This window comes from Quercus robur, chromosome 2, assembly GCF_932294415.1.
Source record: "Quercus robur chromosome 2, dhQueRobu3.1, whole genome shotgun sequence".
Lineage (NCBI taxonomy): Eukaryota > Viridiplantae > Streptophyta > Magnoliopsida > Fagales > Fagaceae > Quercus > Quercus robur.
This window is the reverse complement of record NC_065535.1, coordinates 16,570,774-16,587,916: the sequence shown is the minus strand read 5'-3', so window position 1 is coordinate 16,587,916 and position 17,143 is coordinate 16,570,774. Positions and strand designations below refer to the sequence as shown.

General features: G+C 33.6%; 2 protein-coding genes across 7 annotated transcripts; both read left to right on the top strand.

Moving 5' to 3' along the window:
• Window positions 1–302: 302 nt before the first annotated feature.
• Window positions 303–4,168, top strand: LOC126712656 (splicing factor U2af small subunit B-like). 6 transcript variants are annotated; one of them, XM_050412076.1, is made up of 4 exons: window positions 303–1,447; window positions 3,254–3,325; window positions 3,419–3,491; window positions 3,625–4,168. In XM_050412076.1, the coding sequence occupies exon 1, from the start codon at window positions 559–561 to the stop codon at window positions 1,408–1,410; it is 852 nt and encodes a 283-aa protein (XP_050268033.1). In that variant the 5' UTR covers window positions 303–558; the 3' UTR covers window positions 1,411–1,447; window positions 3,254–3,325; window positions 3,419–3,491; window positions 3,625–4,168. The 6 variants fall into 6 exon arrangements, with proteins under 6 accessions (XP_050268033.1, XP_050268032.1, XP_050268035.1 ...); XM_050412075.1 differs by having other exon boundaries at window positions 3,617–4,168; XM_050412078.1 differs by having other exon boundaries at window positions 3,254–3,338.
• Window positions 4,169–7,752: 3,584 nt separating this feature from the next.
• Window positions 7,753–10,320, top strand: LOC126712655 (bZIP transcription factor 60). Its single transcript, XM_050412072.1, has 3 exons — window positions 7,753–8,317; window positions 8,803–9,026; window positions 9,899–10,320. The coding sequence occupies exons 1-3, from the start codon at window positions 7,890–7,892 to the stop codon at window positions 10,156–10,158; spliced, it is 912 nt and encodes a 303-aa protein (XP_050268029.1). The 5' UTR covers window positions 7,753–7,889; the 3' UTR covers window positions 10,159–10,320.
• The last annotated feature ends 6,823 nt before the right edge of the window (window positions 10,321–17,143 follow it).

Sequence of the window (17,143 nt, the reverse complement as noted above, 5' to 3'; positions counted from 1 at the left end):
AAAATCCCGCTTTATAGAGAAAAAAAAATATCAAAATAAACTGTAAAACTAATTTTATATCATTTTTTATTTATTTATTTAATTTTTTATCAAATAAGATTCACCTTAACAAGCCCGTACTTATTAACTTTCTCATTAAAAAAAATATAAAAAAACACACAAGATTGTCATTGTTCAAAGAACTCAGAAAAGTCAACGCAAACGCCCATGATGCTACCCACGCTTTTTACACCTTCTGATTCGTGATGTCATTTATAAATATACCCAATTATAAAGCGAGTGGTGAACAAAAAAGTTCCACCTTCGAGTCACTAATCCTAATCGATGGATAAATCAAAAACCAGCCATTGAAGTTCATTTTCTTACGTAGCCTTAAATATAAAGCCTAGAACCTTCCTCAAATCCAAAAACCCAAATTTATATATATTTTTTAAAAAAATTTCCTCACACCCCGGGTTCTCATTTTCATTTTCAATTTCCCCCCCTCTTCTAAATAAGGCTTTTATTCAATTTTTTTCCCCATTTCTCAAACCCTAAAATTAATCAAACGATTTTAACATGGCGGAGCACTTGGCTTCGATCTTCGGCACCGAGAAGGACCGCGTGAATTGCCCATTCTACTTCAAGATCGGCGCGTGTCGCCACGGCGATCGTTGCTCTCGCCTCCACAACCGACCGACGATCTCTCCGACCTTGCTTTTGTCGAACATGTACCAACGACCCGACATGATCACGCCGGGCGTGGACGCCCAGGGTCAAACCATCGACCCGCGCAAGATCCAAGAGCACTTCGAGGATTTCTACGAGGACATCTTCGAGGAACTCAGCAAGTTCGGCGAGATCGAGAGCCTTAACGTTTGCGACAACCTCGCCGACCACATGATCGGCAACGTGTACGTTCAGTTCAAGGAAGAAGACCAAGCCGCCTCGGCTTTACAGGCCTTACAGGGCCGGTTCTATTCGGGTCGACCCATTATCGCCGATTTCTCACCGGTGACCGATTTTCGCGAAGCCACATGTCGGCAATTCGAGGAGAATAACTGTAACCGAGGTGGGTACTGCAATTTCATGCACGTGAAGCTGATTGGGAGAGAATTGAGGAGGAAGCTGTTTGGGAGGTACCGTGGGTATAGGGTTAGCCGGAGCCGGAGCCGGAGTTCGAGCCCGCTGCGGCACCGGAGGGATCACGATAGGCGTGAGAGGGATTCTAGGGACCGTGATTATCGCGGAAATGGGCGATCCAGCAAGGACAGGTATGATAGGCATGATAGAGCTGATAGGCACGAAAGAGATGGGTCTAAGAGAAGATATGGGAGTCCTAAGCGGAGCAGGAGTCCTGTTAGGGACGGAAGCGAGGAGCGCCGAGCTAGAATTGAGCAGTGGAATCGAGAAAGGGAGGAGAGGGAGTGATATGATGTATAAATAGCTCACTTTGGCTTTGGCATTGGTAATTTACTTTTTAAATCTAGTTCGTTCTAGGTTGCTCTTAAGGTGTTTGTTTTAATGCTTACTTGAGACTTCCAAATTGGTGTTCTTTTTAAATTGAACCATTGGGCCATGATTGTAGTGTCAACTTAAGATAGTAGATTAAATGTTGTATGTTGAATTGTAGTTTTTTTTTTTTTTTTTTTTTTTTTTAATCTTTTAACTTTGCTGGTACTGGGTAATGTTGATCATCTTTGAAAATTTTATGCTTCTAAGTTTCCTTTATGTTGAAATTTCATTGTTCAAGTATGGGCTGTAATGGGGTTAGTGTTTAGTTCAAATTTCTGCATTAATTTAAGTGTATTGGCTTAAGTTTGAGTTGCCAATCCAGAATCTATGTTATTTGTGGTACGCATCTGGTCTGATTGTTGGAGTCTTAAGGTGCTGTTTAGCCATTTGCTTTCCAAATGCTAAACAGTTTTCAATAGGATGATCTATACTTTTTACATTAGAATTGGGCCTCTTTCTTATTATTTCTTCTTGATCTTATCAATGGCCTATTATCTGTTACCTGATAATTAGCCCAAGTGGATGATATTACCCATCGTCAGACTTCGTAATGTTGCTCAGTCGTTATGCATTTTTTGTGAAATGTTTGATCAGGTTGTTGGTATTCATTTAGTCTTCGCTTGATACTAGGATTGCAATGTAAATAATTTGGACCAATTTGGGAGTTGTCAATTGAGGCTTGCTTTCAAGTTGATAGTTAAAGCTTTCAGAGCTTGTGTTGAATTTGTATAGAATAAGCTCTTTTTAACTAGGTGTGAAATCTTGGGATCATAAGTGAGCATCAGTTTGTTTGAAGTAAATAGTAACCCCCCTAGGATGTGGTAGTTTCAATTTAATTCTGTTATTTAGAGAAAGTTGGAACTCCTCTGGAGTGTTTGGTGCTCAATTCATGATCTAAGATTTTAGAGCACTGTATTTGGAAGTTGGTGAGGTCTTTGTGGTTTGGTTGGCCTTTTGCAATTTTGAGTGTTATTTGAGGTTTGGCTATCAGTGCCAATTTAGTTAGTTTTCAGCTGCACTGATCTTATAGTAGGTTGTCAAGCAGCTACATAAATCAAATAGGAACACCCATTCTTAGAGTGGCAGGGTTTTTTGAAGAGCATCTGTAAATTTAAATGCATTTATGTAAATAATCCTAGTGCTTAAAATATAATTAGAGATAATATAAAAGACAGTCTTTTGTCATTTGAGGACAAAGGAGCTGTGAAATTGGCTTGCAGGTATCTGTCATTCATTTTTTCAGTCTCTCTCATTTGAGGTTTTACTTGTTCAATAAGTTGACCGTTCAATGGTTAGAGGCATAAGCCCCATGTTCCTTTGATAATCGAGCTTGACTTGATGAGTTGTAGATTTTGGAAAACTAAATAACAATGACAAGGTTAATATTTTAGGGTTTATTGACACTATCCTTTGTGTGAATTTCCAGGAAGATCTATAATATAATGTAGGCTTTGGTCAATATCAACTTACTGTAGGACCTCGGCACACTTGTTGTGTGGTGGGTTCTGCTAGTCTTGTATCAGAGTTTAATTTGGGCAGTGGTTATAAGTCCACATCTATTTTAGGTAACTGGTTGTGATTGTTTCTGTAATCCTAGATGTCACTGCAATTTGTAGGTACTTCCTGAGCGTCTGGAGGTCATTGATCAACAGATTTAGAGCATTTTCTTATATATCTGTTCCTGGTGTTATTTTGTAGTCAGAATCTTTTTTCTTTTTTCTCTCTCTCTTTCTCTAATGATTTTTATTTATGCTTTTAGGGCCAGGTCTGGTAGCCCTGAAAATTGGGCCTGCCGTACTCAAAGTGGGTCAGAAAATGGGCAAGTTGTCTGGTTAGTTTATGAAGTGTGTATCTAAGTTTTGTTTTCTTCTAATCAAAATAAACATGTTTATCAGGGAATAATATTCTGCTTTTCTGCCTCTAGGAAAGCAAAAACAGGTTATGTTTAACGCGGGAATATTGACAACACGAAGTCTGAGTTTAAATCTAGCTTTGAGGTAGTGCTTCTCTCAATGTTTTGTGGCTTTATAGGATACTAGGTTGACCCCCTGAGGAACAAAAACACTCTTTACCCGTCTACTATTGAGAGTCCTAAATTCACCTCTTTCACCCTTTGCCCTAGCACTGCAGATATAGGGTCTACCCATGTTTGATCTGGCGAAGACAACTTGTTTTGTTTTGAGGGTGACAATACACATTAATGTATGGGTTACAACTTAAAAGTGTTCATTTGTTGGAGGTGAAAAGAAGTCGAGGATTGAAGTATCATAACTTCAGCAACTCCAATATTGACATGTCTTCAAGTTTCATGGGGTTTGGCAGTGTGATCTGTAGTGACAGGTCCTTTGATGTTACAGGAAATGGTGAAGTTCCACTTATTCAGAATTACATAATGTGAGAAGGAAATTTGGAGCACCTTATACATATTCTATTTAAACATTTGAACTCTTCACCCCAGCTTTACCTATACAGAGCCTGATTATCTACTGTTACCTTACTACCAGTTTATTGAAGTTCTTAGCTGGAGTCATTCTATGACACTGATCTATCAGCACAAAATACAGGGTCATATGAGATGTGCAGGACTATGATGTCCTTGGAGTTTGGTGCTCAAAGCTTGTCATCTTCAATAAAATTTATTCTTTTATTCTTTTATGATAATCATGCTTGAATATGTGGTGTGCATTTGGCAATTGCTTATTTGCTTTTTGTTTCAACTTTTTTTGCAAACAATCTAACTATTTGCTTTTTGGTAATAAACTAGCTTTTAGCTACTGGAAATAAGCAAATCTCAAGCAGACCTTTAATTCAACATACTTTATAGGGCAATTTATGTAAAATGTGATACCTCTTTGTTCATTTCTTTAATAAGTGCATAGAATGGTGGGGTTTGATCCTAAACTAAAACCAGTTGGTATCTTGGCCTAATGATAAAAGGCAATCTTCATGGAGTGGATACCATAAATTCAAATCCTATCGTTTGTGAGTGTGTGTGTATTCTAAAGGTGTATTGGATGTTTGAAATCATGAAAAAATGATCAAAAAGTGAAATAATCATGTGCTTATTGCATAACAAGGAGTAAATCATGGTCATGTAGAAGTGTTCAGGTTCATAATGGTAGGATCCTCACAAGAGTGTATTGATTGGTCAAAAATTATGTCAAGCTCTCTTAAGACGGGGAAGAATTCCCTCCTTTACTGCGTCCTCCATGCAAGATGGACTCTTTATCTTTTTCAATTATCAAAAAGCTTGGTTCCTTTAAGGTGTTAGGTATCTGGGATGATTTTGCATTTCTGTTACGTGTTGTGTTCTCTGTTGCAACTGTGCTTGCTGTTTATTGTTTAGTTCTGGTTCCAACTTTACTCTGTAGCTATATGTCTGAGGTGTAGCGTAGGTTTGTTTATCTTTTGTTTCTTTTTTGGCTACATTGAGTAAAGTAACATGACCCCAGGAAATTGAACTGAGCCCTCTTGGCTCCTGTATGGAGAGGGCCAGATCAGATGTGTCAATGTGCTGTGAAGCTCTTGGCGATTGTTTTTTCCTTCCATGTCTGAATGGAAATTTTACTTCTTAATTTGAAAAACAATCAAAGGTCATGTGCAAGATATTTCTTGCTTTGTTTATCTAGTTATGGTTATTTTAGATGGTGTTGGCTTACACACAAACTGCAAACTCATCCGACGATGACCTTTTGCCGCATGTTTCTTGGTGGTTCAATTTCAGGGATTATACTGTTTTGTTTCCTCTGGAGTCTTTTTATTTGAGAAAATGTGAAGCTTGTCACGTGAGAGACACATGACCAAGGACATGTGATTTGTTTAGAGAATGCTGTAGTAATTTATGGTCCGTTTGGATTGACGGGAAGGAAGGGAGAGTAGAGTAGATTTAGCTTAAAATTAATCTATTTTCAGCTAACTCTAGTCTACCCTACTTTCCTTCACTCATCTTCAATCTAAACGGGCTCTTATTGTATGTAGCTGTTAAGGTTGGTTTTGTTGTTCAATAATTTGAATGGTTTTATTCATGAGAAATGATATAACCACAATATTTTCATAACATTTTTACAACAAATATTAAGTGATAAGTTGTTACTGATTGTTATTGTTGGAGTAAAGAAATAATCTTAATGTCAGATTCAAATTTGAATCAATAACAACTAATCACATATAATTTGTTGTGAAAATATTGTGGACGTAGTATTTCTCTTTATTTATAGATTCTATATAACTTAATAATTTTATTCATAATTTTGGACCAGTCATAGTGAAAAATGAAGAACACGTTCTTCATGTTCTTCCAAAAAAAAGGAAAAAAAAAATAATTTAACTAATTTCTTTTCTTTTTTAAAAAAATAATTAGGTTAGAAAATTTTATATTATTTTTATCTTATGTGGATTTTTTCAAAAATTAAATTGCTGATGTGGCATTTTTAAAAATGCAAATATTTTTTTAAATATTTGTTAATAGACACGTCAGCATTTACTGTTGAACCGTTTGCCATGTAGGATATTTCTGTTAAATGAGTAACGACAGGGACCAAGACGGGAAGCATTTTTTAGGATATGGACTAAAAGCGGTAAAAATAAAATATAAGGACTAAAATGAAAATCGCCTAAAAATGTAGGAACTAAAATGTGTTTTTCACATTTTTTTTCTTTTGAATAATAAACGATAGTTTTATTATAAAAAATCAACCAATACAAAAACACTAATTCAAGGAAGGGGCAACTAATCCAACTGAACATAAAACTGTAAAATATTTTTAATACAAGGTGGTGTTTCTTCAACCCATATAGCATTTTGTTTTCTTTGAAAAGCATGATTTGCAATTCAATTGTAGCTTTATTAATATCTTCTTCTTTTTTTTGTTTTTCTAATGACAACAACATTAATCTTATATTCTCTTCTCATGGAAGGCGATTAACTGTTCACTAAATAATCCTGAGTAGGCCACATTTACTGACCATCCTACAAAGCCTAGGTTTACTCAGCCTCCCCATCAATTGATCATTGATCTATTGATTTGGCTAGAACTCTATGGCTTATGGGTTAAGCTTTGATAAGTGTGGGAGAGTTGATGGTTTCGTTGAAAACCAAGGTTTTCAAATTTGGACCAAACTAGGAGGTTGAATCATGAAAAGCGGGAACCGGATTGAAATTCGGTTTTTTAAGCATAGAGAATGGGATATATGTGGCAATTCAGTGAACCCCTAAAACCGAGGTTGGACTGCACGAATTGGTGGCAAGAACCATGCAGTCCAACCCCTTATCATTTTTTTTTTAATTTTTTTTATAAAAACAACTTAACACAATTTTATTCTATTTAATTAAATAATCCATCTCTTACAAGGAATAAAAAAAATTATAATTAAAATCCTTCAAACATATTCAACTTTACTTCAAAAATTAATCATAAATTTTAATGTTTTCATGGTTATTATTTTATTTTATTAACTTTCTTATTTAATTATTAACTAAATGCTTGAAAATCATTAAATTTCTCTCACATATATAGATATATTAGTCAATTTTGCTAGTTTTATAAATTTAATATCTATATTTAGGCTTTAATTAATTATGACATCATTATGGTTCGACTTCGGTTCGATCTTGTTTTGACTTCAAAAATCTTGAATATCTCATTTTTACGGTTCAATGAATGGTCCGGATCTGAAAATCTTGTTGAAAACAATAACAAATATTAATCAATTAAGTTACAAGATTTTTTACATAAATAGATGAATTTGATATTGTATTCGTTGGTCTCGTGGCGGATTTACGTTTATTATTTATCTTAAGAATTACGGACTTGAAAATCTTTTTCTTTTCCAAATTTTTGTTTGGAATGCAATGAAACACCCTAAAAAAACAATCCCAAAAGAATATAAAAAGAAAAGAAAAAAAAAAAAAAAAAAGGCACACTATTTGCACGTGTTAACGCCAAAACTTTTCTCAGCGTCCACTAACTGCGATTCTATTGGCTGAGTGACGGGAACGCTCACACATTAATCCTCTGCTCCGAGGATCTCACTAGAATCTGCATAACAAAAACTCTATTCGTCCACGTCATCATACACAAACCCCCAATCTCCTCCAATAACACGTGGACCACTATGATTGGACCACCGTGCTGTTGCATAGAAACTAGTTTCCACTCTGTAGTCTTTCCCTTTTTTTTACTTTAATAAAATTTGACCTTTCCTTTTCTTACTCCCAAAGGAAACGGAAAATACGCGTTTGAAAATACAGCTATAAATCACAACTGCTCTTCTGATTAGACCCAACTAGAACACCACTTTCCTTTTAATTTTTAATTTTTTTTTTCGTTTTTATTGTAAAATTTCAGTTAGGGTTTTAAAATTTTTAATCTAGAAATCCCAATTAGCGGGTTATTATGGATGATGCTGATTTTTTAAACGATGAAATACTCGAAAAAATCGATTGGGATGGTTTCTTCGATGAATTACCAGAGGACGGAAATGCTTTTTCTCTCGAACCCATGGGTTTACCCGATTCGGTTTCACCGGAAATCGACGAGATCCAGACCTTTTTGATGAACGACGACGACGGCAACAACAATTCTGGCGAGGCGGAGCCGAGCAACGAGTTCTGTGACAGCTTTTTCGCCGATATACTCGCGAATTCCCCTGTAGAGGCTTCCGGTGAGGTCGTCGATGCGTCTTCTCCGATCGATAAGGACTCTTCCGGTGATTCCGATGACGGAAGCGGTAGTTCGGTGAAGGAGAAGGTCGATAACGATGATCAAACTCAAGATGATGATAATGATGGTGCTGATGATCCTACCTCCAAGAAACGAAGAAGGTATTGCTAATTTTTTATATTAGGGTTTGAATATCAATTTTGCGTTATGCTTATTGTTTAAATCTGAAAAAAAAAGGACTTTCTATTATAGGTATTGTGTAATTAGGGTTTGATTTTGTATAATAATCGTTTAAAGAACAAGTCTTTGTGTATTATATATTTAATTTAAATTTTTTATTTTAATTTTATATAGAACTGCTTAGTAAATACAAATTATGTTGGTGAATTTTGTTGTTCATTCGTGGTACTAAATTACTATTAGGAAATTATGTATGACAAAGAACAATTATGTTGGGAATTTTGTTGTCTGTGGTGCTTTATTACATTTTATCGATATGGGCAATAATTTTTTGGCAAAATAAGATGTTGTGGGGAATTTGTGACTTTCAATACAAAGGGAAGAGTATGAATGTTTGATACATTACTTTATCTGAATGGTAAAGAGTCTTCAAGAGTTGTATGTCATGATGGGTCTGATTTTTCAGGCAGCTGAGAAATAGGGATGCAGCGGTGAGATCAAGGGAGAGGAAAAAGATGTATGTGAGGGACCTTGAGTTAAAGAGTAGGTATCTGGAAGGGGAATGTAGGAGACTGGGGCATTTGCTTCAGTGCTGTTACGCCGAGAATCATGCCTTACGGCTTAGTTTGCATTCAGGCAGCGCATTTGGTGCTTCAGCGACCAAGCAGGAGTCTGCTGTGCTCTTTTTGGGTATGAATCATAACCATCTTGTTCTTGCTTTTTTTCTATTACCATTTTTTTTTTTTGCTTGGGGACTAAGTAGTTTAATAGCTAATTCTGAGAGAAATATAGAATTACCATTGGAAACCTGCCATGTATAACTGCCTAGTGAACTGAACTATTGTGTGGACCAGGTTGAGCTAGGTGTTGCTGTTTGAGCTCAGCTGGTTTGAACTTACAATTGGCTGAGTGTGGCATAAGATTTGACAAATTTAACTAGAAGATCTTTCACTTGGTCAGTCTAGGTCCGATTTTTTCCCCCTCTTTTGAGGGGAGAGTATTAAAGCACTTCTTTTTTATTGAGTCTGACTAAAGCTTAGATAAGATGATATTCAAATATATTCCAGAAAGTTGAATTTAAGTATCTCTTGATAGATATATAATTGAAGGTTTGCTTGTTCTGAACTAGCAACATTCTGCACAAAACTTCATCTTGACCAAATTACACTCACCCATGCTTTTTAAAAAAAAATTTGTAGCCTCGATGATCTTTTAGAAGTTTGGCCTTCACATGGGTGTGTAACTTATTTGGTTTTTCTTGTCCAGCTACATCGTGCAACTTGCATGTTTGTATTCAGTTGATTAATCAGCTCTATGTATTCCTTATACTACTAAATCTTATTTCTCATGACCTTACTTGTAAGAGGTTGTCGTGCCTGTGCTTGCAAAGTTTGGTTGGATTACCATTATGGTTTCAGTAAATCTTTAGTTTTAGCTTTTGCCTAGTTCATTTAAAGGTGGGAAAAGAAAGAGTATTGTTTTCATAATGCTTCTGCCCTATGTGATGGCTAATCTAATAATGTTTTTTGACTTGGATGATGTTGACCATGGTTACTTTGCAGAATCCCTGCTGTTGGGTTCCCTGCTTTGGTTCCTGGGCATCATGTGCCTATTCAATCTGCCAGCAATGCCCCAGTTAATCCTGGAAATGGTTCCACTCGTAAACGTGGGACAGAGAAACCCAGGAGTAGCTCTAAGAGGGGCAAGAAGTAAGATGTTTGGAGACTTGATGGTACAATCTTTTGTAAAGAGTAGGAGATGCAAAGCTTCGAGGACAAAAATGAAACCGAGTTACCTTGCTGTCACAAACCTTGTTCTCTGAGTCTTTGTGGGAGACTTCTTCTTCCTTTATATGCTCAGTTGTCTCTCTTTTGATGTCTAGGTGTTGAGAGTAGTTAGTTAAGTGATAATAAATGATACTAAGTTACTAACGGACATGCTGGTGGATTTTTAATGAGTAAATTAAGTTATGGTTCCCTGTTTATTCATTATAGCCGAATCGTTATTCTTTGCCTTTTTGCATGGTATATTATTTTGGGTTGAAAATATGTATTCTTGTTTCCATTATTGAGGCATGGTTCCTCCACCTTTCTCTGTTGGATCGTGACTATAATGAAGCAATTTTAAAAGTAAAAGGAGCTTTCCTCAACACAAATCATCTTTATCAAATCATATATCAGTTTTCATGCTGGTTATTTACAGTTTGAAGTTTCAAAATCATGAAAAAACTCTGGATGTATATTAGTATATTACCATGCTCATTGTAGCACAATGGTGACTGAGTTTTGTGCATGGAGTAGCCATATTCATCTTCCTTCAGGCAAGAGAAGGGATATCTGGCGAAGGTGATATATTCTCAATTAACAGATCCTCAGTTCCTCACCCCTAAGGTTGCATTTGGGATAAACTTATATTGGACTCCTTTTTTAACTATTTAGTTAATTTTTGTTATTATTTAGGGATAATTACACATAACCCACCTGTGGTTAGGGCGAAAATCACTTTGCCTACCCGTGGTTTGAAAAGTATCACTTAACCCATCTGTGGTATGTTTCCGTCAATCTCTGTAACCCACCTCAAGCCCAGCCGTTACAAAAACACCTCTTAACACCAAAACATAACATAACGCGAATCAAAACACCAAAAACTCAGAAACTTTTCAAGAGAGAGACTTGTGGTGAGATCAACGTGTTCTTCGTGGTTTTTATATCTCTTTTTCAGCATCACTCACCCGCAAATCCCTACTCTCTTTCAGTTTCATGGGGTTTTCTCGCAGACCCATTTCGCATTCCACCCGAATTCCCACAAACCAAGTTCAGATTAGTGGGTTTCGTGCTTGTTCTTCGTGCCACTCTTACTCTCACCCGTTGAGTTCTAGCCATTGAGCCGATTTTAAGAATTTGGGCCGTTTTGAAATGCGATTTGGGCAACTGGGTTTTGATCATTTTCTAGTTTCTACAGTTTCGAATGGTGGGTCGGGTGGCTATGGAGGTTCTGGTGGCTATGGGCAACTGGGTTTTTTTTTTTTTTTTTTAATAAATTCGAGGAGTTAGCCAAAGGGTTGAGGGAGGCAATGGGGAAAACTTCTATCTTTCTTTTCTCTCTATTGTGAACCCATAACCACTGGCCACCGTGATTTCTGCAAAAAAAAATAATAATAATAAAGCACACCCATGAATCTATAGTAAGGTTGATCTGGTGAACCTATACCAGTAACTTAATTCGATAGTAACCCATCAAAAGCAAAAATGATTTATAATGGAATAAACCAGCTGCCTAGATTGAAAAAAGAAAAAAAGAAAAGAAACTTGCAATAACATACAAAGAGATTCTCAATCAATACCTCATATATGAAATTGTAAAAAATCAATATATTCCCAATCAGATCTGCTAAAGAGAAAGGAGGTAAGATATAAAAAATAAAAAATAAAATAAAAATAAAAAAAAGAAGCAAAGCCCAAATTCAGGTGCCCAACTTTTAGTGATACACACATTTGAAAACCTTCCATATGATATTTATGCCAAATGAAAAGAAAGAAGAAACCATTTACAATCAATCAAAAAGATATGAACTTTCTTATGACATTTGCCAAAATGAAATTATAAAATATTAATACTTTGTCCTTCATCATTACAGGTGCCTAAAAGTTATAAAACATATAGCAGGAAAAAAGGCCAGATATGGTTTCATAAGTATAAAAAATAGAATCTATATTTTCCAAGATAACTGGTTTTTGTCAGAAGATAGTGGCAGACCATACCCATTAGGAATATCTCTATTTCCCATTAAGTTAGTATATGAAGGATCATCTATTTCTGGAATGTAGGGGGGTTTCTTTTCCACAAGAATATCTTTGTATCAAAAAAAAAAATAAAGCACACCCAAATGCAAAAACCAACAAAACCCACAAATGGTGACACAAAATCACCAAATGGAGAGCCACAACTCATTAATGGCGAGAAAATTTGTAACCACTTATGGAGAGCCAGAACCATCGTGATGAGATGAAACCACCGGGCCAGGACAGGCTGAAAAAGAGATATAAAAACCACGAAGAACACGTTGATCTCACCACAAGTCTCTCTCTTGAAAAGTTTCTGAGTTTTGGGTGTTTTGATTCGCGTTATGTTGTGTTTTGGTGTTAAGAGGTGTTTTTGTAACGGCTGGGCTTAAGGTGGGTTACGGAGATTGACGGAAACATACCACAGGTGGGTTAAGTGATACTTTTCAAACCACGGGTAGGTAAAGTGATTTTCGCCCTAACCACAGGTGAGTTATGTGTAATTATCCCTATTATTTATGGGTTTCATTTTATTTTTTGATATTTAGGGGTCTTACTATATTATTTCAACTAACTTTTAACTTTATCTATAGTACTTTCAACAAAAAGTTTTCAATTTCAGCAAAAAAATTTCAGTTTCAGTTAAATAAATTGTTTCTAATCGGACCTAAATCTTAGCATTATTACTCATCCTTATTATAATTGGGTCATGCTAACGAGTGTTTTTAGAGTAATAGTTAACAATTCATTTTAGGAAATGTTTGACCTTACTTTTATGGAAAAAAAAAGAAGCTATATTATTTATTTGTTTTTTTAATAATTTTTTTTAAATGGATTGTTAACCAATATTCTAAATTCATCTCTTAAAAATGAAGACAATATTCTTGAGCCTAAACCCAAAATAAATGGAGTGTGAGGTTTGCCAGAGAGACAGGCACAGAATATGCCAATATGGGACTGCTTTCTTTGTCTTTGGCGGGTGAGCTAAAAAGTTACCCGATATCTACCTATTTTCCTTTTCTGAATATTTGTCAAGAATTTGGAGCATAGTGGTACGATTTTTGAAGGGCTAAAGATTAGATCATCTCCAGTGGATTAGTCAATTTTTTGTACTGTTTGGATAATAAACAATAACATTCCAATAGATTCTCTATCATTTTTTCTATTTCATTTAAATATTATTTCTTCATTCATTTTTTATTCATTATTTATTCTTTTTTTAACAACTACACATCTTTCAATATTTTTTTATTCAATACCTGATTATTATAATAGAAATTTTTTTTTGAATAATGAATAGTAAAAGCTATAGTGTTCTTCTAATCAAGCTAATCTAAAAATGGAGATAGAGAATCTGTTGGAGTGTGAATGGAGTGTGAACAGTGATGTTTTTGCTCCAAAAATAGATATAGAGCACCTATTGGAGATGATCTTAACTAGCAGAAAACTTGAACGATTATTGCGAGCTCTACACATTGTAATTAGAAATTATTGCGATATTGTGAGATTTACACACTTTGAGAGATTACTGCATTATTGTGAGATTTACACATTTTGACTTTTGAGAGATGGTTGTTGGAGATCTCTGGCCACATGACCCATATGCTTTGGGTGTGATTTCATTTTCTTCTCCTCATTTGGAATGCGAATTTGCTTCTATCAGGTTAGGTGAACTTGACCTAACCTAGAGTTCTAACAGATCAACTATAAATAATCTGGGCCTTTGGGGCGAGAATTAATGATAATATCCGTATTAATTTTTTGTTTGATTGTTTGGCATTGGACTAAGTATATAACATTCTTTGAAAAGAATATGTTCTCATGTAGTGAATACAGGGATGGTAAAAATGTCTTGTTCAGTTGCTCTTTGGGTTCTCCCCCTCTTGAAGAGGGATGAGAGGAGGAATGGGTTTTGCTTGCCCTTTTTCTTTTTTTTTTTTTTTTTTTTTTTTTTTTTGAGAATCATTTGCTTGCCCTATTTTAAGTGTTGTGTGTATATATATAATTATTTATTTGTATGATTTAATCTTTATTAAATATATATCTTATTCATAATTTTTTTTATACATATTTGGTTACTATCAACATTAGCGATTCTTTTATTCTTTCGTATCTTTATCCCATAATTGTCAAAGCAACTTTCTAAAAAAAGAAAAATTAATGTCAAAGTCACCTCCTTTGTATGGTTAGTAAATTCTCGTTTTACATCTTAAAATCTTCAAATTTTATGATCTAATTCACTTCTTTAAGTAAAATTATAAATATGTAGGATCTTTGTGAGATCCTGATTTAAATCTTGACATCTTGTAATATCTCAATCTTTTTTTATATTTTTATTAATCTACAAAATTATTAGTTTCTTAATTATTTTTTCTATTTAGATTAACATGTATAAAGGATTTGAAGATGCAAAGCTACTCAAATCTTTTAAATTTATTAGAATCATAAAATAAGGACTGCAACCTTTTTAAGGAGTGTTTTATAGTAAAAGTTTAAAAATTTAAGGCATTTCAATTTTTTAATTTTTTTTTAGAAAGTAAGGTATTTCAATTTGCTACGTTTAATTATCCACAAAGAGAGTATTTAGTAAAAAACTTTTTTTTAAGAGATTAGTAAAAAACTTCGTAAAGCCCATTCAACTAATAATAACTTAAATTACCATGCTAAAAAACTTTGTTTGTGTTGTATGTATCTTACTAGTCAAAGGCTCGTGCGTTGCATGGTTTTATCATAAATTTATAGAATATACATTTTATTTTATAAATAATAATCTCTCAAATGATTATTATAATAACGAAAGGAAAAATTTGTTCTGGTATGATAATTATCAAATATAAAATGATAACACCTAATAAAAAATTATTATTTTGTAACCTACCAATTGTGCTCTAACGAGAATTTTGTATCTTTAGGAGATTGTTGAATACCTCTTTATACACTATATTTTTAGTGTATCCTTGTTCTTGTTTGTCATTGTTCTTTATTATAAAATTTTACGATTGATAAAAAATCATGTCAAACCATATTTAATGATTGATAAAAAAATAAAAATAAAAATAAAAACTAAATGGATAGATTGACTTCTTTTATAGATCAAAGTGTACAACTCTAATAGTTAGCCAAAGCTATTTCAATCAGGAAAAAAAAAAATCAAATTGTTATGAACAATTTATAATCTAATTTATATCAAGACATGCTTAATAGTAAGCTAAAAAGAATATTTTTTCTCTAAATCAAAATTGAGAGGATGAAAGCAACATATCATCCTTAGAACCCATGTCATAAAACAAAAAATAATTTAAAAAATCATGCCTAAGCATATTTAATGATTAATTATCAAACCATAATCATATAAATTGTATAAAACATTAACAAATTAGGTTAAACAAAAAACAAAAAGTACAAAAAACCTATTCAATTTATGAAAAAAAATTAGAGCAAACAAATACATACTTGAAAGGTTCTAGGTAGAAGAAGTAAAGAATAAAGAAAAAGAACCGTACGGTACATATTCATTATAAATTATTTAGTATATATACACTCCACATTGAAGAAGTTGATATGAACAAAAAGTCTAATGTTAGTCTAATTTGTGGAAGTGTAAAGCTGAAGTCTAAATCTTAAAAAAAGTGCAAGAGGAAATTCAAAGAATTTAGCATTTTATTTAAATAGTAAGAGTAGTTGCTGCTTTTTTTACATGTACTACATTGCTATTTTTTTTAAATGCAAAACGTTGCTTTTAAAAAAAAACGTGTAGAAATATAATTTAAATTAAAAAAATAAGGATTAGTTAAAGATTTTGGATGGTAATCAAATTGATATTATTTATTAACTTATAAATTATAATAAGAAAATGATTAGATGAAAAATTTGTATTGTACTTAAATTATCAACTTAGAAATTATAGGAGAAAAAGATAAGAACAAAAAAAATGTGTATTTTTTTTAAAAAAAATGTCTATTTGATTACCATCCAAAAAAAATCTAACAAATTTTTTGCAATTTGGTGGAGAGAGAGAGAATTAATTTTCAATTGTGAGCAAATTAGATTTATAATCATTCTAGGAATGATAAGAGAAGAAGAATTAACTTAGAATGTATGTTTAAAAAAAAAAAAAAAAACGTCATATAGATTGAATGAAAAAAAATTAGGAGTAATTATATAAATTATAGGAGAAAAAGATAAGAACAAAAAAAATTATATTTATTTTTTTAAAATCTAAAAAAATTTCTGCAATTTGGTATAGTCACTTGGTGCAACCACGGTTTCTAAACCAAACTTTTATTATATAGTATATGATATGATTTATTTCAAGATAAATCTAAACACATATTATAAAATGGTATGCATTAAAACATAGTATTAGCTTGAAGTATTTTTAGAATATCATATTTTCAAATTCAATATTAGTATTTCAAATTCACCATTTTAATTTCTATCTTAAAAACCCTTCATTGATCTACATAGAAATTTAATATAAACAATCTTGTTTATATTTAAGATGATAAAATGTTTACATCCTGCGCAGATTTATTCTGCTCTCCACACCTCATGTGAATGTGAGTTTTTTTGGGTCTTAAAAAGGGAACGGAGCATTCAAAATCCAACCATCTTGTCCCATTACCAACACCCTTCCCTATTCTAGAGCTCAAGAAAAAAAAGAAAAAGAAAAAGAAAATTGACCCTTGACCCTTGACCCTTCCTATTTCTAGAGTAGCTCAATGCCTTGACCTGATTAGAGATATGATGTTAGAGAAAAGTTCATGGTGGAGAGTTAGGTGAAGGATACATACAGCCAGTGTTTTTCAAGTTTAGTATCACATAAAACATTGGTTGGTAAGTCCGTGGGCCTCCATTAAGTTACAAAAATGTCCCTAACAGCATATTCCAACCGAATGTGCACAATGAAACACAAGCAAAGCAAGCACCTATCTTCCATCTTCATCTTCCATCTTCCGGTCAGCTTTGTTATAAGTGCGACCGGTGCTGTCTTTCTAGAATTTGCCCCTCAACTTTCTGTATTTC